This window comes from Balaenoptera acutorostrata, chromosome 11, assembly GCF_949987535.1.
Source record: "Balaenoptera acutorostrata chromosome 11, mBalAcu1.1, whole genome shotgun sequence".
Classification (NCBI taxonomy): Eukaryota; Metazoa; Chordata; class Mammalia; order Artiodactyla; family Balaenopteridae; genus Balaenoptera; species Balaenoptera acutorostrata.
The window spans coordinates 94,470,898-94,496,886 of NC_080074.1; the positions used below are offsets into that span (position 1 = coordinate 94,470,898).

Below are 25,989 nucleotides of genomic sequence, written 5' to 3' on the forward strand. Positions count from 1 at the left end.
ATCAATAAAGTCAGAAATCCTGGCAGAATACAATCTTGGGACTAAGCCAATGGGGCACGTAGGCTCCACACGGGTTCTGCCATCACCTGGGAAAAGGTTTGAGCAACCAATGAGGGAGAGAGTCTCTGGATTTCCACACAACCGTCAGAGGCATCAGGTGGATTTTAGACAATCAACAGGAACATATCTTTCCAAGAAGTTGATAGTTTAGAGACAAAGCCGGGCAGTGTTAAGAAAGGAGAGTGTGGCTGTGTTTCTTGGGGTGGTTGTTAACAGGTGGGTGAAATATGAAGACAAACACATCTAGAGGAGGATTTTAAAAGACTATATAGCAAATGAAGGCAGGGGAGAATATCCACAACTTATTAGATGTAGAGAAAAGTAGCAAAGAGTAGGGAATTGGGGTGACTTTGTGAGAGTACTGAGTTGGACTTGAAGGAGCAGGGACCATGAATTTTACCTCTTTTATTTCTGGCAGAGCACAAGTCTAGGGCTGAAAACAGTTTATGTTCGGTATCTTTTCATTGGTTAATATATGTGTAGTTTACGAAAAGTGTAGAAAGCCTGGGGCTCTATGTTTTGCCTTCTCTTCTCACCTGGAAATAACCATTTTCAGTCTCAGGACCATTCTTCTAAAAACTACTGCAGGGTTTCTTTTCCCCCCTAACTTGGGTCTCATGTTATTTGATCAGTACTATAAATAGCAGACCTTGAAGGAGTTGCTAGAATTCCAAAATATGTGTTCATCAGGGGGACCTACTAAGAAAGACATACAAACAAGCATAGGCCTGCCTGATATAAGCTTAAAACAAACTATGGAAAATGACAGAGAAAAGTCAGAGAATTAAGTAGGGAAAGGAATATAACATTATATGCATCTTTCTTTTGTTTTAATTGAAATCTGTGGAGGGTACGCTAACGGTATTGGCTACAATATTCTAATGACAGGTAGAATACTTGAGAATGATCAGTAGATGTTAAGTTCAAAGTAAATGTATATTTTGAAAGTCAAGATGGAATTTCTGTGTATCATGTGATGTTAAATACTTAAAATATTGGTTGACCATGGGGAAGCCCTATACTGGAGACTTGTTATTAAGAATCAACTTAGAATAATGGTGAAGGCGTCCTCATCATCTAGCACATTCTTCTGAATTTATTGCTTATACATCAGTGCCTACCATATTTCAAAAGTTTTTCACCTAGCTCTCTTTTAAAGAAAATACAGATTCTGGTATTAACAATCTCCACTGTGAGAAAGTTCTCTTTTATTCTTTTCCCACTGCAACTCAAATTCTAACTTTGCCCACTGTATTTATTCTGTCTTCGGAGAAGCCGAAGAATGTTTGATCAATTGTCTTTTTGAATAGCTAACTCTTGGGATTGCTTTAAATCTTGAACTCTGCCCCCAACCCTCCATGAACTTTTTTTCCCCAGTCCATGAACTACTTTTATTGCTTTTCTCTGAGTCCTTCTCAAGTTGTCCAGGTTTCTGGATCTGTCTGTACATAACTTAGTACCTAAACACCATGGACTAACACTTAAGGACGATGATTTTTTTTCCCCTGGGGAACTGCTACCTTTTTACTTATGGCTCAGAAAAAGAAACAGCCCTTCTAGATACTTTAGTCTCAGAACTGAAAATCATTATTATTATATATTATAAAAACTGTAAAGGATACTCTTTGAGATTTGATTATTAAAATGATTTAAAAGTCAAGAAAAAAAGAATTTAAAGGAGGCTGCTTTTTAGAGAGGAAAGAATAGATTTCAGAGACACTTGGGTTTAGAGCCTGAATTTTCTATATAGTCATGTGATGTTAAGATAGTTAGTCTCCTTATACCTCTATTTCCACATCTGTAAAATGGTGCTGATAATACTCTCTGCAGAGTTGTGTGGACAATTAAATGAGAGGATTATACAAAGAGGCTTGCACACAGTCAGTTGTTTAATATTCACTGAGTGAGCATTATTATAAAAACACGAAGGCCCCAAATACATAGTATTCTGGGTTTCTCTACCTGATTGCATTTTTTCCTTCTTGGAAATAGGGAGCTAATCAATGGAAATGGTGGGAAAAATGAAAGGCATCATTTATAAAGATGAGAGGCCATGGACTGACTCAATGAAGAAACAAATAACTTAGCAATAAATGGAAGAAAAGCTTGCCAAGAACATCACAAGAAGAACATTCAATTGGGAAAACATTATAGTTAACATCTGGGTACCATTAGCTGCTTTAATCCATTTCAATACATAATTAATAATTTTACATGCTTCAAACACATAAAATCATTAAAAAGGATTTTCCCTTTGGTTTACTTCTTGAAAGCTAACTTTTAAAGACTTTGTAAACAGTAAAAAAAAAAAAATCACTTACCAAGGATTAATATAAAATGCCAAAAGATAATCAGTCCAAAGACATGAGGGTAGCAGGGTTAAGAAAGCAAATATACTCCTACGCCTGTGAGCATTAATAGATAACAGATGTAAAGATGAAAAAGTGGCAAGAGTTAGTAATACAAACTGTGAACAGAGATCAGTAAATTACCTACTGGGGTCAATTAAAATGACAAGCACGTTAATTACAATTAAATATTATTCCATTCTCTGAAATTTAAACGTGAGGACTTAAGTGCTATAATATTGCCAAAACCAGTTTTATTCACATCTTATTGTAATCAGACATATTTCTTTCAACTTGGTTTGTGTCAATTAGCTTGCTATTAGGTGATTACATTTTGCATTCAGTTAAATTCGGCTCTGAAATGCCTCATCAGTTATCTTGAGTCTTATTCTTGGGTATTACCCTTGTGATGCTTAAGCCTATTTTAAGAAATCTAACATCATTTGATAGCTAACAGCAGCTTGTGTATGGAATACAAATGGTTAGTTTGTGTATACTGATTTTGGTAAACAAGCTTTCAGGACACATTCTTATAAAACTGCACTGTTAGGTGTGACTTTCTATATTATTTTAAGTATAAATTAATACATCACTTCCAAAAAATAATCCTTAAAACAGAGGTATGACACCCACGTATCATTCATTTAAAATAAGTAGCTCATCAGCTGCCTAGTTTCTAATCTTACACTCAGTTGAGTGGGAGCAAAATTATTTAGCTTCACATTAACACTAATGCAGACTGTTAATTTAAAATGCCTGGTTTGAATCAAATTTCAGATATTTAGACCACTTGCAAAATAAAACACTTATTAATGCAGATTTTAAAATAGTCTATGGTTGTATCTATAGTTATTCTGAGAATTAGGGAAAAATGATGTCACTGTGTCACTTTAGTTATTACAAAATCTCCGCTGAGATACGTATTCTCAGTTAACGAGAAAATGCCAGTGTCGGCAAAACTGTCTTTGCCCAGAGCTGCAAGAGAATTTTCTTAATTTTATAGAAATGTCCTGAAATGAATTCTCCTTTGCCTCAGTTCTCCCATAACTGGTCTCTCATAAATTCCGTAAATTGTGACCAGTTGTGTAGTTAGACAATACATAGCTCTCCTGAGTCACAAGTATGATGGGATCAATCCCTAGATGGGCCCCTCATCACTACTCTGTGACTGGGCCTTTTTTAAGGGTAGGCCAGGCAAGAAACAAACATCAGTGAGTCAGTCTCTTAATCTTGGAAAAGGTGTTAATTACATTTGAACAAACCTAGAAATGTTTTCTAACTATTCACCAGCAAGAGTTTATGGGTTTCTCTTGACAGTTGAATTAATCAGATTTGAATAGCAAAATTCCATTCTGGTTGAAGTTTTAGACTAGTACAACATATTGTCTGGTTAAAGAGAATCTTATTTCACCTAGATTTTTCACCTAGAGTGGATCTCAACTAGTGTCCCACTTAGGGAAGTAGAATCTACAGTTTAAGTAAGGTCATTCCTCCCTCATTAATTCCGTGGCTAAAATTTCCTGTCTCTATATATTTATTTCTGTCAGAGTAACCATTTTTGGGGAGTTAGGAAAACAGAAGAAAAATCACTTACTGAGGATTAACATGAAATGTATATATTTAAATGTGCTTTGCATGGTTGCTTGTGAAAGAAACAAACTAGATCACGTAAGCAGTGCTGGCTTCATAGTAAGTGGTTAGTTAATCAGCAATTTTGTTGGGTATTAACTGCTCTGTATATTAATTAATATATTAATATATATGTTAATTCCCATGGATCGCTGTTAGCTATAACGTCAGCCAATTCAATCTCATGACAATGTTTTCTTAGGTCTCAGAATACATCCTCCCTCCTTAATACTCAAGCATAAAGAAACATGAGGCTATGTTTCTCAGGGAACTTTCTTAGCTTTGATATTTATCTGCCTGTAAGTGTAAGAACTGAGAGTCCTGGGCTGTATACTTCTGCTTGATTTTTGGACAGAAGGGGTAGCTCATATCCTCAGGCACTGAAATGTGAGTTTTAAATAGAGATGCTTCTCTGCCTCCCACTGTTTCCCTGGAGTCTCCCCTCCTGCCTTCAACCACGCTTGTTCCATGAGGCTCCTGTATTAACCCTTCTTCAGCCCACTTGTGGGCAACTTGTACAACTGCGTCAGTCCTTTGTGTAATATAGTGACTACACAGCAGACTACCTCATTTTCTCTCCTTCTTACCTGAATTAAAGTTACATATACTAATATGCTCTGTGAAGAAGATGTCACCTTGAAGTCCACTATCACCAAAATTATGAAAGGATAATCAGGCAAAACCATCTATCCCCCAAAGATAGTACAATCAAGTTTAGAGCACACATAGCATAGATAAGCCATCTAGAGACTTGTTCTGAAACAATACTCACCAGTTGTATGGAAGCTTTCCATCCCGCTCTAAGGATGCAAAATTGACAAAAGTTCCTGCTCCACACTCCCTGTTGGAAAGGAACCACAAAATCAAGGTTAGTGCATAACAGAGCACTCTTTACCTTGATATGAAAGAGAGTCTTTAATGGCTAATCTTCACAGCATTAAATTTTAAAAAAACTAATATAAGTTGCGTGTATTCCTCTTTCTGATACAATGCAATATAGAAAAATAAAACAATTTTTCACAAGGGCGCACACACCCAAATCAAGTTATTTGAAGCCAGAAGGATTCAGTTCACAACGCTTACCAAAGGGCGTTCATGATCCTAACATAAATCGTTGAATTATGTGGGGTAGAATATTTTTTACAAAGCCTTCAATAGTAAGGTATAGAAACTCTCCTAGATAGACTAAGGGTTTTCCATTTTTAGCAAATACGTTTTGTTTTTATAGCATTTTGATTTCCTCTCTGTAATGATAGTGGATCAAACTGGATTGTTTTCTTCCTTCAAAACTTTCCCCTCATGTTGTGATGCCCATACTATTCATCATTTGAGAGGAAAAGAGTGATATGAACTGAAATAGATTGGCTTTTGCAGAGTCAATAGAAAATGCTGTTAGTTTTTTTCCCCAGAAGTGGAGGGAAAAGGTCAATATAATTCTCATGCTTTCTCCACCTTTTGTTTAATATCATGCATAAATAACATAGCTCACTGGGGTGCATACATCTCATTTTTTCCCTCTATATGAAATTGATGGACTTATTCAGAATTGAAGCAGAGATTTTGACGTTGGCATAATGTGCTAATTACTGCAGTTATCTGCCTGTTCTAACTTGAGTGTTCTAAGGATAACTTTCTTCCTTGAAAAATACACTAACAGGGACTTCCTTGGTGGCGCAGTGGTTAAGAATCCGCCTGCCAATGCAGGGGACACGGGTTAGATCCCTGGTCAGGGAAGATCCCACATGCCGTGGAGCAACTAAGCCCGTGCGCCACAATTACTGAGCCTGAGCTCTAGAGCCTGCGAGCCACGACTACTGAAGCTCGCGCGCCTAGAGCCCCTGCTCCGCAACAAGAGAAGCCACTGCAACGAGAAGCCCGCGCACCGCAACAAAGAGTAGTCCCTGCTCGCCGCAACTACAGAAAGCCCGCGCGCAGCAACGAAGACCCAAAGCAGCCAAATATAAATAAATAAATATATTAAAAAAGAAGAATACACTAACATTTCATTATTTTGTGTTGCATGTACTATAAATTAGATATCATCAATTAATTTTCCTATGTCAGTTTCCTGTATATGGCATTTATTTTACTCTCTAACTCAAGGGTTCATAATCTGGGGTCCTAGGATAGAATTTAGGGCTCTATGAACATATGTGGAAAAAAAAGTACATCTTTGTTTTCACAACTTGTAACTGAAATTTAACCATTATTTCAATTATTAAAGTAGGCAACAAGCCCCAATAACATCATCAGCACTTGTGAGATTTGCTAATAGAAATTGAAGATATTTTTCTACAATAGACCTGCTGCAGATATTGAAATATTGTTCATCGTCATCACTCTGATGAAATTATGAGGTTGCTTAGATACTCTACTAAATATTGTTATCTAATGTGTTAATAAAGAAGCATATAACACATTTGTTTTCTGAATACTTTGATTACCATATGTTCATATAATTAATTACTTTTTTAATCCTATGTGTTTTATTTTATGCACTGAGAAAGAAAGCATTATTCTCGGAAGAAATCTGCAGGCTTCATTAGACTGCCAGAGAGAATCATGCTCAAAAAAATGTTAAGAATCTCTGCTCTAATGACCAGCTGGCTGAAGTAGAATCACTTCTCCTAAATATTTTGCTGTATGCATTGCAAGGATGTTCCTGCAATAATGCCATCATAAATACCACTACTTCCATTTCTACTTCTGTTACCACTCCCTCCACTATTACTATTATGAGCTAACATTTATTGCATGCTTCCTATGACACTATGCTGTTACTGCAGGATTGCTCCTAACGATCCACTAATGTGGGGTTGTTATCATTTCTTTTTGATAAATGTTCTTTCCCTTGCTTCCAGGCTACCACGATCTTAGTTTCCCCTCCGCTCCACTGGATGCCTCGTCAGTCTTTTTTTTTTTGCCATTACCTTTTATTTTCTTTCTGCAAATGTTAATATTAGATTGTGCTGGTGCTCTCTTCTCTAATATACGCTTACTTCCCAGACTTCATCCAGTCTACAGCTTTAATACCATTTGTATGCTAAGAACTCCCCAATGTCTTCAATCCAGACTTCTTTCCTGAACATCAGACTTTTATGTTCATCTGCCTACTCCACACCTGCACTTGCAGTCACCTCCAACTTAACATTTCCAAAACTGGGGTCTTGATGTTCCCCCAACTCTGAAATCCTCACCTAGAATCCTATGTCAGTTGATGGCAACTCCATCCTTTCTGCTGGTAGGACCGAAAACCTTGGCGTCATCCTTGACTCTTAATCATTTCCATTCCAAGCTCAATTTGCTAGCAAATCCCGTTAGTAAACTCCTCTATTTTCAAAATATATCCAGAAGCTGATCATTTCTTCTTACCTCCATTGCCACTACTCTGGATTGAACCAATATCATCTCTTGCCTGGATTAGCTGGCTCCCCCAGTTAATATACTTGCTTTTGCCTTTGCCTCAATACAGACTCTTTTCTACATGAAAGTCAAAATGAAAATGTTAAAATATAAGTCAGATCTTCTGTCCCAAATTTTGCAATGTCTGCCCTCTACTCAGAATGAAAGCCAAAGTCCTGATAACGGCTTATGAAGCCCTATAGGACCTTACATCATCTCCCTCTATTCTTCCTTTCATTTCCTCTGCTTTAGCTACACGAACTTCTTCCTTGAACCTGCTAGTTGTGTTTCTGCCTCAGGGCCTTTGCTCTGGCTGTTCCCTCTACTGGGCACACTCTTCCTCCAGATAATACATGACTAACTTCCTCACGTCCTTCAAGTCTTTTCTTAAATGTCACCCTTTCAGTGAGGCCTACCTGCCTTCCAGAGCTCCTCTCATCCTCTTCATGCCTGAATGCTAATCTCCTTTACTCTACTCTATTGTTTTTTTCTTATCATCTGCTAACACACCACAGAATCTTCTTACTTTCATCTTTATTATTTCTTGTCTACTACCTCAACGAGCATACGAGCTCTATGAAGGCAGAGATTTTCGTCTGTTTTTGATGCAGCCATGTCCCAAGGATCCAGGAGAGTCTGACACACAGCAGGTATCCATTAATATTTGTTAAATTAATGCATGAAGTTTCAGCGAACTGCACATGGTCGCGTAGGTTGTCAATTAGGATTTGACCCCAAGGAGTGTAATTTCAGAGCTTTATATTCTAGGCTCAGCGCCATACCACCGCCCTCCCTATCCTTCTAAGATTTGTTCAAACGCTAGCACTCAAGAAGCTTGATTTTTATATTCAGAACTAATCCCTTTTCTCGACTTTCATGGTATCCCATTTTTATCTCCTTTCTGCTACAGGTCAGTTTATACCTTTAAATATATTTATTCATGTATTTCCAGCTGGGTGCTAACTTCCTAGTGGAAAGCTTGGATTTCTGATTTTTCTTTGATTGTGCTATCTAAGGCAGTGATTGACTCATTATCAGATGGATAAGTTTATTTATGAATAAGTAAATGATAGACCTCTGAGAAAGGAGAAGGATGTTAATTGACAATTCAGCAGGCTAGCATCGGGCAAATATAAATTTTATACAAATTTCCCAAATCCAGTAACACTCAACTAGGCAATAGTTTTTTTTTTAAAGAGAATTGATGGATTGTTTTGATAATATAGAGGATCACAGAAAGTACTTGCAAATGTGCTCTGATAAGAAGTGCATCAGTGGTCAAAGAAAATAGGGAATCAACAAAATCATAAATCAAAAGACTTCCCTAACTGCAAGAAAAATGAAACTGCCTGCAGCCCTGGGTAAGAATAGAACTAATAGGGGGACTTGAAGGGACCTAATCATAAATTCTAAAAATATTTTCTGCTAAAACAGCTTCAACAGAACTAATGAGGGAAGGGATTTTTTTCTTTCTTGTGGTCTCCATATATATTAACTCCTTTCATTAATTGTACTGAGTAGGCATAGATCTTTCTTTTACTCCAAAATATATTTGGAAGTATCCAAATATAATGAATGAATCCCAATGTATGGGCTACTTAAAATGACAAGATTGATAGTAAGAGTTCTGACTTTGTGTAAACAAACAATCTTTTGCTTTACTATTTCAATGGTAATGTTCTCTAAAATAATATTGAAAAGTCTATTTAGAAAACACAAAATAGAAACTGAAAGCAAACTCACTGCTGTACAATTTAGGTCTGCAAAAGCCACACGTGTATGATAAACAAAAATATTTTAAAGGCTGTGGGTGAAAGATGAGCAAAACACAACTTACCTAGCCATCTGCAGATGCTTCTTCCTAAGAATTATAAGAGTAATGAGCAGTAGTCCAATTAACAGTGTGCTGAGGATGGCCAGCACGGAGATGACTACCACATTGGGATTCATCTCTGTAACTAAAGAGAAAAGCAATACATGTTCATTGTAGCTTCCACGACATGGAAACTAACAGAACCATTCATTGTTTCTCATCTGACCTTAAGACTAACAAACTTATGATGACAACATCAACAGCAACAATGATGTTTCTCCGAGCCAGCAATGGCCTCTTCCCAGCAATGGCCTCTTCCCGGTCAACTCTTAACGTAGTAAAGTAGATTGACAAATAGTGTTTGGGTGGCTGGAAGAATTGAGTCCATTTCAAAGGCCCATATTCAGGATGTTCTTATCAAAGGAAACTGTGAAATGTCAAGAATGCCTCTGCCATGGTTTGGGTTCACTTGAAAAAATAATCTAGATGTCATTATCATGTATTATCACTGTTTAGCATTTTCAAAAGCTTAGAGAGGGGCAGGCTCTTATTTTATGCCCATGACTTTAAAGTCAGAAAGCACAGCTGTATATTTCCCTCACAACTAATAATGTATATGAAAAAGGCATTAGCAAGCTGCCATCTGCTGCAGCACTTAACACATCGCTAGCAGTAGGCATTCTGATGATCTGTAACCATATGTTTAGAGGTTTTTCCATCTGCACAACTCAAGAGATTAAACTTATTAATAAGTTGCAGGGTCTTTAAGAACAGGGGTTCCTCTCATATACTAGGTCTTCTATGATCCATCTTCAATGGCACTTACACATTGCCTACTTCACACAGTATCTGGAAGACCAAGATGTTAAAGGTGGGAATGTAGATCAAATATTTTTATAAAACTCTTAAAAGTGGACCAGAGGAAAAGAGGAGATACCATCCTCTGCATTGGTCACAAAGTCACAGAACTGGCGGGCCTGCGCAATCTCTAAGGCTTTTGGTATTTTCCACTTTCCATTTGGGCCAGCTTGGCTCCATTTTATGGGTAGAGGTACTTGAACAGAAAGAACATTAGACTCATGGTCAGAAGAGACTGTTCAAGTTCGCTTGACTATTACCTGCCATTTGGGGAAGCTATTTTACCAGTCTCTTCTGGCCTCATTTTCCTCACTTGCAAGTACGTTTAATAATATCACCTGTTTCACTGGGTTGCCGTACAGATGACAAGGAATCATGAACATTAAAGTATTTTTAGAAAATGTAAAAGGATGTCAAAATGAGAGACCATTAATATACTTTTCAGGTCCATTTTTGCCCTCACTTCTGAAAAAGCAAAAACTAAAAACAGAAAATAAAAAAGTCTGTTCTAGTGGTCTCTGGATGTAGTGGCAAAACATATTAATGTTATGTAAATGAAAACGAACCAGTAAAGGGATAATGTGATGGTAAGAGTGGTTTTATTACAGGCAGCTTCCGAGAGGGTCTCAGATTACAGAATTAGACTCAAGCAGGGAAGTAAAACAAATAATGTAACTCAGAAAAAGAATAAGGAAACAGCATTATTCTGGACTTTTCATTAATATCTAATTTCCCCAAGTACACTTTCTGCTTGATTGGAAATTTTTCTGCTTTGACCCAGTAATTTAGGTTCACCATTATCTGATCAGTGACAGCTAAAGGTCAAGGCTAGAATAGATGCATCTGACCTGATTAGGGTACTGTGGGTACCACTGAAGAGGATGATGGGGGATGATGAAATAGATGATAACAACTAGCATTTAGACAGCATGTGCTAGAGCTTCATGTACTTTATTTCTAAGCCTGAAAACAACTCAACAAGGTGCATATTATTATTCCAGTTTTACAGATGAAAAAACAAAGGTTCAGAGAGAGTAAATATCTTTCCCTAAATCACGTAACTAATAAGTGCAGTTAGGGATTGCAATTAAAGTCTCCCTGAACTCAAAGCTTGGAATTTTTCAATGAAAGCTGAGTTTTATTTTTTAAAAAAAGATGGATTATATATATTTAAAAAGAAAACTTAAGGAAAATCTGGAAAGATATAATTTCCAAAGACACCAGAGTCCACTAATGCCTGTAATTACCCATTGTTGAGACGGCTATGAATGTAGGCACACTGGGGCTGTCATGACTAAAGCTGGTGACACTACAGTTGTAGGAAGTGGCAGGAAGGAGGCTGGAGATGGTCACGACATGAGAAGAAACAGAAATCGGTTCCTGGAGATGCAGAAAACAAGATAAATGTTATGTTATCTTCATCTATTTTGGTTTTTAAATTATCGGTATTTTTCATAGTTGAGTAGGTAACGTGTGTGCACAGAGTAAAAAATTTAAAAAACAAAAGAGGAAGCAGTGAAAAATATTTCTTTCTTTCTGTACTTCCCATCTACCCAATTCTCTTCCATGGAAGTAGCCATTGTTGTCAGGTAGGTTATTTTTCTTCCCATCTGTATTTTATGGATGTATAAACATAAAAGAATATAATTAAAAATGTAAGTGCTAACATAGTTTACGCATCATTCTGCTTATTTTTTATCTTGTTTATCAGTATATTTTGGCACTCTTTCCATATTAGCACAGATAAAGCTATTTCATTTTAGGGGTTGCATAGAAATCCAGTGAAAGAACATACTTTATTTAACCAGTCCCCTATTAATAAATGTTTAAGCAGTCACTGATTTTTTGCTATTATTAACAATGCAACAATGAATATAACTTCACAATTATGGGAACATATGTACATGTACACACACTCATTTAATATATGTATGTATATATACACATATGCATTCACACACAAAACCTGTGTGCATATGTGTGTGTATGTATGTATGAATATACATACATATACAACCACTCATATTCCTAGAAGTTGAATTGCTGGCTCAAAAAGTTATATATTTTTAATTTTGTAAGCTATTGACAAATTATCTTCCATAGACATTTTCCAAGGGACCCACCTACCATCAGTGTGTGACAATGCCTGTTTCCTTACATCAGTTTCTACACAACAAATTTGCAAACTTTTTGAGCTTTTCTAATCTTATTAGTGGAAGTTGTACCTCATTATAGTTTTATTTTGCATTTCTTTCACCATGAGTGAGCTTGATCATCTTTTTCTATGTTTAAGAACATTTTGTGTTTATTTTCTATGAAATATTTGTTTTGGTTTGTTCATCTTTATCTTTTTCATTTGTAGTAGATCTTTGTATATTAAGAACACTATCCCCTTTGTCTGCATTCTCGGCTTTTAAATAGCGTCCACCAAAGGCATAAAGACTTTGTGTTCTCCAAAACGTTTAATATTAACTTATTCTTGAGTAGAAGAAGCTGTTAATTTGGTGGGCCAATGGCCAGACACTGATAAGTACAACAGCACAGTATAAAAAGATGAGGCAGCATAATAGTGTTTTTCAAAACAAGGATCTGAAAACAACTCTGCCTAAAGAGGTGAGAGCCATGAGCAAGGATTTCCCACTCCCATCTCTTTCACGATCCCATAAAAGAATGATTCTAAGGAAACATTTTTGCTAACAGGACCCAGTTGTAGTAACCATTGTTTTCTTAAAGGGAGACATTACTGTAGTTGCAGAGAAGAAAATTCACTACTGGCAGAGTAGCTATTTTCCAAAAGGATTCTTAGGATAGAAAAAAGATTCAGCTGTTCAGTACAGATCAAAAAGAGGTACATTTGTAGAACAGACTATCAAAAGGGGAAAGAAATCAAAGCAAATTATCTTAACACTCATATGAAAAGATTCGTACTCCCAGAAATCCTTTTTTCTTTTCAATCTCATGAACTGCATTATTTAAAAACATCAATTATTCATGTTCATAGTATTAGTCTTTGCACTGTATTTTGTGACATCCCTCACAAATTTGCCCTTTTCCTTCCACGTCTGGCTGTAAAATAGTTTTTTCTTGTGGTTTCGTTACCCACCCAGGTCCATTTCTCTCCTTCCATTCAATTTAACCTTGTGAAAAACTCACTATTCATCATATCTGCTATTTGTGATTCTAAAGCTTTAACGATCAGCTCTCTCAGCGTTCATTTTCCCAAACAAAATTGTCCTCCTTACTAACTTCTTTTAAATTCTCTTGGTAGTATGGATCTCTCTTCTGGCACTTATATTTTATTTTAATTATTTCTACTCGAGTGAAATATCCACAATTAAATGAAAAACATTTTTTGAAGGCAAGTATTGATTCTATGATTTGTGTCCCATACAATGCCTTTCTCATAAGTGGCAATTAGTTCATATTTGTTAAATTATATTTTATATGGCAGTTTCGTTATCCCTTCCATCAGTTTAATGGTCAATAGGAAAATGCCTCAATATAACCTCAATATGACCTGGAGTGGCAAAGAACTGGGGACAAATGCAAGAGGGAGGAGATATGGGGATATATGTATATGTATAGCTGATTCACTTTGTTATACAGCAGAAATTAACACATCATTGTAAAGCAATTATACTCCAATAAAGATGTTAAAAAAAAAGATAAATACAAAGATGGAAATAAACTTTGTGATCTGGCAAGTTGGTTATGACACATTTTGGGCTTGCTGTAAGAATAATTTTAAATTTCTATCACTGAAAACCAGAAGTGCACATGAAAATTTTCATTTTAAATCATTCAAAGAAAGAGAAGATTTTCACTTTGCTCGGATAATGAGCCTTAATCAACATTAACTCAGAAAAGGAAAATCCGAGCATACAGTACCTGGAGTTTTATTTCCTGACTGGAGCCAACTTGTTGACAGAAGACTTCGAAGAAATCAGCTACTCCCTCTTCCACCCACAGCAAAGTCACCGAGGTCTGGGTTTTATTCACTGCAAAGAGTGATTTTGGAGGAGCTGGCTCTGAGCAAAGATAAGTTAAAAAAAAATTAATTTAATCTAAAATATTCTTCCTTCCTTCATTAATCAGCAGAAAAAAATAGGCAAAAAATTCCAAATATAGGTAGTTAAGAGCACCATAAAGAGTGTATATTGCTTTCGAAATATATCCTTTTACAAAGATGGTCATCTAACTTGCAAGGCAGGATATTTTGCATCTTTCATTTTATACTTCTCTTTTTGGAACACTTCTGTTTTCTACTTCAGCTTTATTATAGACATAATCTATTAATAGTTTTTGTGTCATCTACACTGGAGTTAGCACTGCCCATATGATACCAAATTTTCTGGGTGAGAAACAAAAATCTGTACTGAAAAGACGGAGAAAAATGAAAGTGGTGTGCTCCCTTCTTATGGGGAGATTCAGTCTGGTGCTGAGCCAAAAACCTGCCTTCCTTTCTCGGGAGACTGTTTGGAATAATTTAGCCAGAGGAATGGCTTCTTGAAAATTTAGTCAAAATTAAGAGGGGTAAAGCTAAAGAGATAATATGATTTTTTAAGGAAGAGGATTGATGGAAGAGGACCGGATGGTTGATAAAATGTTAGAGGACTGATTTCTTTATCTTATTCTTTTAGACATTTAATTTTGATCAATAAATTAATCCATTAGTTAAGTAAACCATTCTATCTGTGCCCTTTCATATGCCTTTCCAGTAACTGAGTCACTGGACTTGTAGGCTTGATACCAATGCCTGTCTGTTCCCCAGTTCTAGGAGGCTGTCTGCTGTCTTGTTCGCAGTTGCTGAATCTCTCCTGGTCCCCTCCTTGCACCCGTGTCCTTTAGGCATTGCCCTTCCCTCAAGTTCCTCCAGTACACAAAGTGCTATGCCTGAATCCAAGTTCTTAAGCCAGGGTCCCTCTTACCTGCTGTCAGATCTCCTTGACATTGCTTGTTTGGACAAACATCTTGCTGTCAGGTTCACATAATAGCATACTCTGCCCATCAGCATGTCCCTGACAGACAGCTCTCCACACTGTTTGCTTGTTACTTGGATTTCTTTTCATTATCTGCCTCACATTCCCAAGTCTGTCCTACAGCTCCTGGTGTTTAGCAAAAAAGCCCTAGAAGCCATTTCACTCTTTTGACAAGTGTTATGTGTTTGTGGGGGAAGGTCTGGACCTTCTTTCTGGAATATCATCACATGTCCAGAACCAAGAAGTTTGTCAGAATCATTCTTGACGTGATCTATTGCAGTAACCTAAATTTGTGTCCAACTGAAAAAGAAGCATTTTCCTTTCCAGAGGAAACCTGACAAATTTGGGCACAAGAGTTGACGGAGGAAATAAATGAGTTGGTCTTGGGCAAGTATAACTCACAATAGATGTCAGGACCTCTTTCTCATTTGCAATGAACTGTTCATTCCTCTAGACATTGTATCGTCTCACTTGCCCTATGATGAAGACTGTTGATGAAACACAGAAGTCTACTTCCACTTCTTACATCCTTCATAATTGTCACTGCTAATAGCATTATGAGTCAGAGACTAAGTCCTCCAGTGATTCTGACTCCTGCAGAACTTGGATCTTTGGAAGCAAGCGTGAGGTTGTCTGAGGCAGAGATAGATGATCTCTTAGGCTGAGTCTGGGCTATGTCTCTTTAAAAGATACACACTGTGGAATTGCTCCTCGGCGTGAGTTTCTCGGACTATGATTAGAATCCCTAGGACATCTATATATTTTTTCCTGATGGGTAGATAAAATCAGTTTAGTTATCTGATATGAACATTGCCCAGATCCTAATCTCTGGATCCAACTTTTTATGTATTGATTTCCCATCACCTATCATCTGTTCTTACCCAAGTATCTCACTGTTAACCTCAACTCCATAAGGTTAAAATGGAATGTGGAGTCCTTGCCTTTCCTCAAATTGGTTCTGCTTTCCACCTACCCCTGATTCTGTCCTGAGCAACATCATTATTTCAATTGTCTAAGCTGACAATTTTGAGGCTCTCCTCTTGCTTCTCAGTCTCAGATCGCATTATTTTTTAATATTTCTTTTCATCTCTTCCTTTTATTTATTCCTTTTATTATATTGCACATCCAGGCTTTTGCCATCACACTTAGCATTCATTACAACAGCCCCTTATTCCCTTTCCCTGCCTCTTACTTGATTCTTTCTTCGTTTTGCCAGTGATGGTTTAAAAGGTCTTAAAACACCACTTTGCTCCTGTTAGATCCTATCGGTGCAATGATCTATTGTGATCAATGTCTATGGTGTCAAATCCAAATATGCCAAGTGTTAAAGATTCTACGTACACTGGCCACTTGCTACTCATCGCCACCATCTCTCCCGCACAGACATGCTGCCCCGTAAAGCCAGTCTTCCCACTGACCATCACACAGGTATTACTCTATCTCAACTCATGTATTTCCCCTCAGTGTACTCTTTCTTCTCTTCTGATCATCTTAAAGAAAAAGTCTTACCTCCTCCTTGAAGCCTTATCTGATGACTGTCTCTTGATGCTCTATCCCTTCTCTGACCTGCTATTGCCCTTAACTATTTCCTGTGCGACCTATGTGAGTGAAGTCCTGATTCCACTGGGTCCTATTAGATTCTTTAAGAATGGCGGCCATGTGTTATAAATTATTTCATCTTTATTTTGAACTAGCCAAGTGTAGGGACTCAATAAATGTTATCTATTGACAGACTTAAAACATAAGTCAAGATTCATTAAACAGAGACGTTAGGATTCAAGCATCAGGTAAGACCAGACAGGCATTGAGTTTTGATATTCTCTGCCTTTTTATAGTGATTATATTTGTAAAAAGTCATCAGCTCTCAGTGGCAGAGTCAAGGACTGTTGTGAATTATAAGTTTTCTCAGTGGCCCAAGAAATATGATTTAGATACTGGAGTAGGGGTTTCTTTGAGTCTGGCTGAGAATGTGGACCTAGGTGAGAAGTAGATCCTCAGGAAAATCTCCAAAGGATCTGGGACCTCAAACAAGCCATGTAACATTTTTTTTCCCTCAGGTGGTATATGAGGCAATAGATTATTCCAAGATCACTCTACCCATTATCTCTGCATTCTTTTCTGAAAGACATAATGCATTTCAGTTCTGCATTGTGAATGCAGACTCACAACTCATTCAGTTGTTAATGAGTAACATTCACAAATCACCTGCTTGAAGACTTATGATCTTTTGATAGGTATATTTTCCTAGATATATTAGGGAGAATTTCCACACTGCTATTCCAAAGAAAATAAAGTTATCACAATATTTCATAAGTGGAGGTGTAATTAGATTGGGAGGGGCTTATAATTAAATTTCACTACTCAAGACAACATCTACCCCAGGGAATGTATTAAAATATTAGAATTATATTGTGCAACACAGTAGCTACTAACCACATGAGGCTACTGAACGCTTGAAATGTGGCTAGTCTGAATTGAGAGGTGCTGCATGAGTAAAATACAGATTAGATTTCAAAGACTTTAGTATGAAGAAAGAATAAAAATATCTCATTAATATTTCTTTACATTGATTACACGTTGGAAAGATACTACTTTGGATTTACTGGGTTAAATAAAGTATATTAAACTCAACTTCACCTATTTCTTTCTACTATTTTGTAATGCAACTACTAGAAAATTTAAAATTACATTTGTGGCTCTCACCGTATTTGAATTGTATAGTACTGGGTTAGAACATTTCTTCCTGTTTGGTAGAGAAGTCTGGAAATTCTTGGCAGAAACTGGTCAGGGGGGTCCCCCTTCTGCTGTCTATCTCTTCTCATGAGAAGGCAAGGTCAGCTCAGCCTCATAGCTTAGGATGGCTTTGAGGTTCATGTTCCCCATCCTTAGAAACAAGACTAAAAGTGGTGAGTGGCTAAATATTGTTTAGACAATTTCATATGGTGGGGAATACATTGACACACAAAAAGCCTCTTGAGTGGTCTGTGTCTCTGTTATGGCCTGAATTGTGTTCCCTAAAATGCATATGTGGAAGCCCTAAACCTCAGCACCTCAGAATGTGACTGTGATTGGAGGTAGGGCCTTTCAAGAGGTGATTATGTTAAAACGAAGCTATTAGGGTGGGCCCTAATCCAATCTGGCTTGTGTCCTTGTAAGAAGAGGATATTTAAGCATTCAAAGAGGCACCAAGAATGAATGGGTACAGAGAAAGGACCACGTGAGGACACAGCTAGAAGGTGGCCATCTGCAAGCCAAGGAGAGAGGCCTCAGAAGAAACCACACCTGCCAACACCTTGATCTTGGACTTCTAGCCTCCAGAACTGTGAGGAAATACACTTCTGCTGTTTAAGCCCCACGGCCTGTGGTGTTTTGTTTTGGCAGCCCTAGCAAACTAATATGGTCTCTTCCTGCTCAAAATATCAAATTCCATCTAGTTCATAAAGGAGAGAGACATGAAGCCTTTTTAAATTTTGTTAAGAGTAAATGAGCCTTAATTTAATGTATACAAAACACTTTATATAATATAAAGAGTCATGTACATATTAGTTACAGAACAGCTTCTGGTTATCATTTTCTATCATCTCCCTAAATGACATTTTAAATTTCTTCAAAATTCCCCCTGCTCCATAATGTCAGATGTCCTTTCGTTTAAAATAATTTCAGAATCCATAATATTTGATATGAGAACCTATGGATATGAAGAAAGGAGAGAGACATACTATTTTTACAAAATGGGGTATAGATACAGGGTTGTTTGCCTTTAAATATGCTAATCATTGCAAGTGTTATACTCAACTAGTTGGTCCTCTCTTTCCTTCTCTTCTCTACCCCTCAGTGCCGCTCCTATTTGCATCGGGGATCCAACCTAATTTTATAAGAAAATCAAGTACTATGCATAGAACATGGACTGAATGGAAAGCTGTAACGCTATCTCTACCATTTAATTTAGGAAGGACTATGAGAGGCTCACGGTGTTGCCCAGGATCTCCCGGGAGTGAAGGTGACACTGGGTGAAGTATGAGCGAGTATTTGATTCACATTCTCTGCTCTGGCAGCAAAGCTCTTCCTTTCCCTGGGAATTCCAAAGGGAGTCAGGTGTAATATTCAGCCTTGGAGCAGAACGGAATGTATTTATTGCCTAAAATCCATCTTTCTCTGACAGTTATTACATTGTTTCTTATTTTAATGTGACCCATTAGTTTAGCTGGTGATAGAATTATGTTAATGAGGCTAAGGTTAAATCCATAAAAGCTTACTGGTTTTATTCCATTTGTATTTCATACCTTTAAACTTGGTGAGTCGTTTTACAAATGTGTGACATTGATGATAAGGAGAATTCAACAGAAAAACATTGTAAAAATGAGTGACATGGCAAAATCTATTTTTATTCCTCAGCCTGACCGACAACAATTTGTTAGTATCCTCTTCATACACAAAAGCTGGTCTTTAACATCTGTATTAGAGTAAGTCTTTTAAATCGATTTTTATTTTCCTCATCTCAAGCCACAGAACGTATATTCAACTTGGCCAAAGAAAACATCTGTGACTTAAGCAGTGTAAGCTGCCTAAATTACCTTCAACTTGGTCAAAAACAACATCTGCAGAAGAGAGCACTCTTTGAAAAGAAAAAAAATAACAAAAACCCTAAGGGTGAGTTAAGATTGATATGCCATGAAATTAAGAAGAGGAAAATGTATATTAAACCGCAGTCACCTTTGTTAGATCTGAAGTTTATTAGGCCTACTCTCTTACTGACTTTGGGAGATTCTTTTCCTCTGTACACTTAATAAGTAATTAGAACATTTAAAATAACATTGGGGAATATAAAAATATTCAGGCAAATACTTAGCAGTAAATTATAATTAGGCCCCTTTCATATACAGAACATAGAAATTTCTTAGGAGTTAGAAATACCTGTCATTTCCATTACATTTTTTTTTAAATAAATTCTTTATAGCTTAATGATAGCAAGTGTAATATCCTTTTCTGTGAATCATTGGGTAAGTTATGGTATTATCAGCTCAAGTAATTTCTAAAGATTAGTAGAATTTTTCAGAGAAATCTCTCTTTTAACTTAGTTTAAAACAAAATATCTGACTTCCTCCTTTGTTGGTTCCAGGAATATGTGTTTTTGCTTGGCGTTTTTATTAGTTAGGACTTAGATATTGCACAATTCTTAGAAAAATGTAGTTACTCTTACTGTATCATCAGGCTTGTTGCCTTTACTCTGAACTCAGTTATGAACTAAATCCTAAAACTGGAAGGAACATTAAAGATCATTTAGTCCAGACCCTCATTTTGTAGAAGAGGCAGCTGAAATTCAGAGGGCCTGGGTCATCTTTCTAAGGTGACACAATTTGACTGTGAAGGCAAGTACCTCTAGGTAAGGGTCCCCTTCCTGCACCCAGCTTCCTCCCTAAATGTATGAGGATTTTCCATTAATTTCCATATAACTGGGGACGATGAGGTCTTCTGGAAAGTTCCTTTGCCCAGAAGACCAACTTTTCCAGAGTGGGCACTTGCTTGCTTATTTAAATCAGAAGCAGACATCATGAGCATTGCCATATTAGTCCAACATCCAGATTCTTTAAATATATTGAAGGGCAACAAGCAAAACATGCAAGTCACTTTACGGTGGGCAGGAGAAATGATTTTAGGGAAGTGCTGAAATTGTGTGGCATGGCCGTGGGCAGTTGGCAAATTGAAGTGACACTCAGAAAACCACTGCAATGAGAAATGGGTGAGACATATATTGAGGACGGGTATTGGTTAGTCTTGGACCCAGGAATGGAGCCATGGAACAGTGACATGCCTGGCAGCCTAACCCAGAAAAAAATGCTTGCATGGGGCTGCTGGCCATCAGGAATGTATAAGAATAGTAGCACAGCAGTTACGATTCTCTGCAGACCTAAGGAAATTGCATGTGTTTATAAGAGGTCAATAGATGAGAACTTTCACAAGCTTCCACCATCAATCCCTCCTACTCATACACCCCCTTAATGCCCATAAACTCTGTCATTTATCGTCTTACTACAGATCCACCCACCCTAAGGCCACCCCCTCCAGTGGCACCCTTGGTCCCATCTCCTTTGGCCCATTTAAGGACCAACAAATCTCACTTCTCACCCCAACAAATCTCACCCCAACAAATCTCCCCTCTAACTATCCTGCATCATCAATTTCCCCTGCTCTGTTGAATCATTCTGCTTAGCTCAATGACAAACTGTTTCCACTCACTTAAAACAAAACAAAAACAAAATACAAACTTGGATCCTTTTATCCTCAGCTACTGCCCATTTTTTCGCCTTTTTACAGTATCTTACCTCCACAAAAGTTTAATTCCAGCTGTCTTCAGTTTTTCTGCTTTTGTTATCTTTTTTTCCTCATTCATCACTCCTCCCAAATGCCTTCTCTGCAAATCACCAATGACTTCTGGGTTGCTAAGATCAGTGATCAATTCTCATTTGTCGTCTAACTTATCAACAAGCTTGACATGTTGATCACTGTCTATTCACTCAAGTACTTTCTTTGCTTGGCTCTTAGGACATCACATTTTATGTGCTTCTTCTTACTTCACTGGCCACTTTTTCTCAGGCTCCTTTGTTGGTTTTCCCTCACCACTTCCACTTTTAAAAGTTGGGGTGCCTAGGGCTTAGTTCTTGGGTAGCATTCTTTTTTCATTACTTGTTCCCTGATAACCTCATCAAGTCTGTTTTCTGTCTACCCTCATATTTATATTTCCAGTGCTGAAGTCTCCCCAGAACCCAAGCTCCTTTCTCCAACTGCCTACTCAGTAACTGTTCTTTATTGTTTAATAGGCACCTTCAAATGTTGACACATCCCAAACCGAACTTCTGATCTTTCCCCCCAAACCTGCCTCTCCCATAATCTTCCTCAACTCAATAAATTGCACCTTTGTCCTTCCAGTTCCTGAGACCCCAGAACTTGTCATTTCCCTAGACCTCTTTCATTCATTCATAGACAACACCTAAATCTATCAGTAGATTCTCTCAGCCCCACCTTCAAAATAAATTTTGAATCTGATCACTTTTCATCACCCTGGTGGAAGCAAGTATAATGTTGTATCTGGATAGACGCTATAGCCTCCTAACCCTAAGGAGGAAGGTGGTCATGTAAGTTATCAAAAGTGTCCAGTTGGAATCCTTTTGGGGAGGAAAGGGATTGCTAAAGAAGATGACTAACTTTTACCTGATCCATAACAGATCTAAACTGGTATCTGAAGCAACTGGGATGAGTGGTCATCTTATCTAACTGGTCTCCTGCTTTTACCCTCACCCATGTGATCCCTGGAACTGGTCAGGTCATGTTACTCCTCTGTTTGAACCATCCAGGGGAACATCATCTCCTTCTGGTTAAACCCTGCACGATTTGTTCCCTTGCTACCTTTCTGCCTTCTGAGTTACTCTTCTTTGTCTCTATTCCACGTCAGTGACGCTGCCTTCTCAACTTTTCCTTGAACTTTCCAAGCGCAGTGTTGCTTCTTGAACTTTGCATCTGTGGTTCCTTCTGCCTACAGACTCTCCTCCCAGTTACCTGCTTGGGGTCCGCAGCTCCCTCAGGATTTGGCTGAAATAGCACCTTCACAGTGACGCTTACTCTATCCCCATCCCTACAAAAACTGCGTCCCCACCTGCACCACAGAACTCTTCCTGCTTCATTTTTCTCCATAACACTTATCACCATTTGACATCCTTATATTTACGCTTATTGTCTCTTTTTCTCCACTAGAAGGAGGATAGAAATTTCTGTCAGCTTTGTTCATTTGTGTATCCTCAGCACATAGATTAGTGGGAAGCACATAATAAATGTTAAATAAAGATTTGTTGACTGATAGGATAAGTTAATTTTTAAAAACTATAGTACCTTGGTTATTTTATTATCTTCTTTCTAATTGACTGGTGGTGTATATATGTTCTACTTGGCATATTTTTGCCAGCCATCACAGTCATATTATCACCCAAATTAATAGCATATCTGCGTAAAGTGTGTTTATATATATATATATATATATAAATTAAGTTAAATATAAATATATATAAATAAAGGATATACACACTTTCTTTACTTTATCATTTCCTCCCTCTCTTCAATCCATTCACTCGTTCATCTTCCTTTCCTCTCTCTGTGCTACACTGACACAAATTTATTCACCTTCTTATTGAACTCATTTTTGTTCGTTTGTTTTGGTGGTGGGTAAGGGGAATAACAAGTTAGTCACTTACTGGGAGAGGATTCAAGGAAAGGGATGGGTGGCTAGGGAGAGGTACTTTAGACTTCAGTTTGCCATGACTCACAACACTTAACTCAATTCTTACCAAAAATGAGAAATGCATATATCCAAGTAACTATTTCCCAAAATTGTACACGCAATGATTTCAACATAAGAATTAAACAAATTTTCTCAACTGACAGGGAGACCAGGAAGGGCAGTACCTTGTAATGGCTGGGCTTTTATATAGTCAGAAATTACATTTCATCAAAGTGGATATAATTATTTGTAAGCTACTAAAATTTGATGTGTGAGTGTGCATGAGAGAGAGAGAGAGAGAGCGAGAGAGAGGAGAAGAGAGCAGATTCTAATATCCCCCCAATTCCTAACATCTGTGTCTATAGTCAAATTATGTTTTAAAGATTTCTCATCTATATAAAAACTTTCATGGTTGAGATGAAGGAAATCAAGCCAATTTCACAATGTTCAAATTCCCAAACAGGAACAGAAAGCCACAGGAATGGGTGTGAGGCTCCTTCCTGCTCTGTTAAATGCGTTCATAAAAAATGAAGTTTTTAGAAAAAAAAATACACCCCAAATCCAGGAAGACATAAGCCAGCAGATGGATTAAAAAGTACTGTTTCTAGATCCAGGCTCAACAGATTTCTCTAGGTTTCAGCTTGCCCAAATGAGGACATTGCACTAAATTATCTCCAAATCCCTCCCAGAACTAAAGTTATCTGAGTCCTTATCTTGAACCTGCCTGAGCAGGTTGGTGGTCAGGATAAAGCAGACCTTTGACAGTCATGGTGTACACATTCTGTTTTTCGCCTTTCTCTGACTTTATTGGCTGTTCCTTCCATGTCTCTCTTGCTAACTCCTCTTCCTCTGCTCAGTCTCTAAATGCTAGAGTGGTTCTTCTTGGCTAGACCCAGGGCTCCTTTCCTCTGTTTCTACTTAGTGCTTGATGATCTTATCCAGACACCCCTAAATTTATGTTTCCAGCCTAGAATTCTCCCCTGATCTCCAGACACATATATCAATAGTCTCTACTTGACAACTGCACTTGGATGTCCTTTTGATTTTTTATGTCTGAGGAAGAATCCTTGACTCTCAGCTTTCCTCCAGTTTCCTCCTCTTCTAGTTTTTCTAGTCCTTTCAATCTCAGTAAATTGTACCACTCACCACCCTAGTTGCTCAAGAGCAAAGCCTAGGAGACATTCTTAATTTCTCTTTCTCTCATTTCCTGTTTCACCCCATCAGAAATTTCTGGGGACACAACCTCCAAAACAGCTCCTGAATTCTGCCCAGTTTTCTCCATCTCCATTACTACTATTTTGGTCAAAGTTACCATCATTTCCCACAGCACTTATTTTAATTAGAATGCTGTTTTTAAGGCTAATGACAAATAATCCCTTAATTGTTCTCCCTACCTTTATTGTTGACCCCCAAATCCTTTCTCCCTTGAGCAACTGGAAGGCTTATTTTAAATATAAGTCAGATTATTTATGTTAAATTCTCTAAATGGCTTCAAATGTGCAATATCAAAATAAAATCTCAACCCCATGCCTTGCAAGTCCCATATAATCTGACTTCTCCTGGTTCTTTCTGCCTATGTGCTCTTCCCCAACCTTTTTATGGATGATCCTTTCTTGTTATTCAGATCTCTTCTCGTTGCTTCCTCAGAGAAAGCTTTCACTCCAAAGCCATCTGCATCATATACCCTATTTTAATGCTCTGAAAAGCATTTATGACCATCTCTCCGTTCACTAGATCATAAGCTCCTTGTGAACAGAAAATGAACGTAACTTTTTGGGTTTATTATGATAAGAAGTCTGGCATCTGAGCAGTGCTTAGAAGTTTCTCAGCATATATTTGTTAAATAAAGTAATGGATGGATATTCTATTACCATAGATCTATTTTATGAATCTCATTCTTATTTCTTTCTCATTCTTATTTCTTTCCCTCACTCCTTCCTTCCTTGCTTCCTTCCCCCCTTTTTTTTTCTTTTTAGGTTGGAAAACTGATTGTATGATGTAAACTTGTCAAATCTTCCTAAAGTTTCTCCAGAGTTCCAGGTAGATTCACCAAGACTAGAAGTTACAACTGGTTGCTTGTTGAAGCCGCAGTTGCATGCAGACCAACGAGCTCTTGTAAAATGACAAGTCTTAGTGCAGATTTGATTGACATTCATGTTAACTGCTTAAGTGAGCTGTCATCATGTACCACCATAGTACCATGAAACTGCTGGCAACCTAAAATTCTTAATGGGATGACTGGCTCAAAGCCTTGCAAACAGCACCACTAATGGCACGTATCTTCTCTGGATGTCTGTTGATGACATAATAATAGAAATTTTTTGGCAACTGTTTTGAGAGCTTTCTCCCCTTGTACATGCCACCTTGGATTAATTTATGTTGTTCTGGATTCATTGATAGTCTGGTTTCTTTCCGCAGATGTAGATCCTGTCCTCCATGACAGCAAGTAGAGCCTTTCCAAAGAGATCTCTTTACAGAGAAATTAAACTCAGGGCTGGTACAAACAGTGTTGAACCTAGGTTAAAGATGGCCTTCTGAGTTAAACAAGCACTGAAAATCTGTGTGCCAAAGCTGTATTTTTCTGTAAAGTCGAATTAATTTGACTTCTATGTATACCAAATGAATGCTGTA

General features: G+C 37.5%; 1 protein-coding gene across 3 annotated transcripts in view; it reads right to left on the reverse strand.

Annotated features, from left to right (window-relative positions):
• Positions 1-25,989, reverse strand: part of PTPRO (protein tyrosine phosphatase receptor type O) — a 235,418-nt gene that overhangs the window by 39,473 nt on the left and 169,956 nt on the right. For 2 of the 3 annotated variants that reach the window (XM_057557630.1, XM_057557629.1), the window contains exons 13-16: positions 13,999-14,138; positions 11,358-11,490; positions 9,277-9,397; positions 4,810-4,878 (exon numbers count right to left, since the gene is read on the reverse strand). In XM_057557630.1, the coding sequence (XP_057413613.1) occupies positions 4,810-4,878; positions 9,277-9,397; positions 11,358-11,490; positions 13,999-14,138 (463 nt within the window). Of the gene's footprint in view, positions 1-2,381; positions 2,466-4,809; positions 4,879-9,276; positions 9,398-11,357; positions 11,491-13,998; positions 14,139-25,989 lie in introns of all 3 variants that reach the window. The other variant, XM_057557628.1, reaches the window with a different exon arrangement.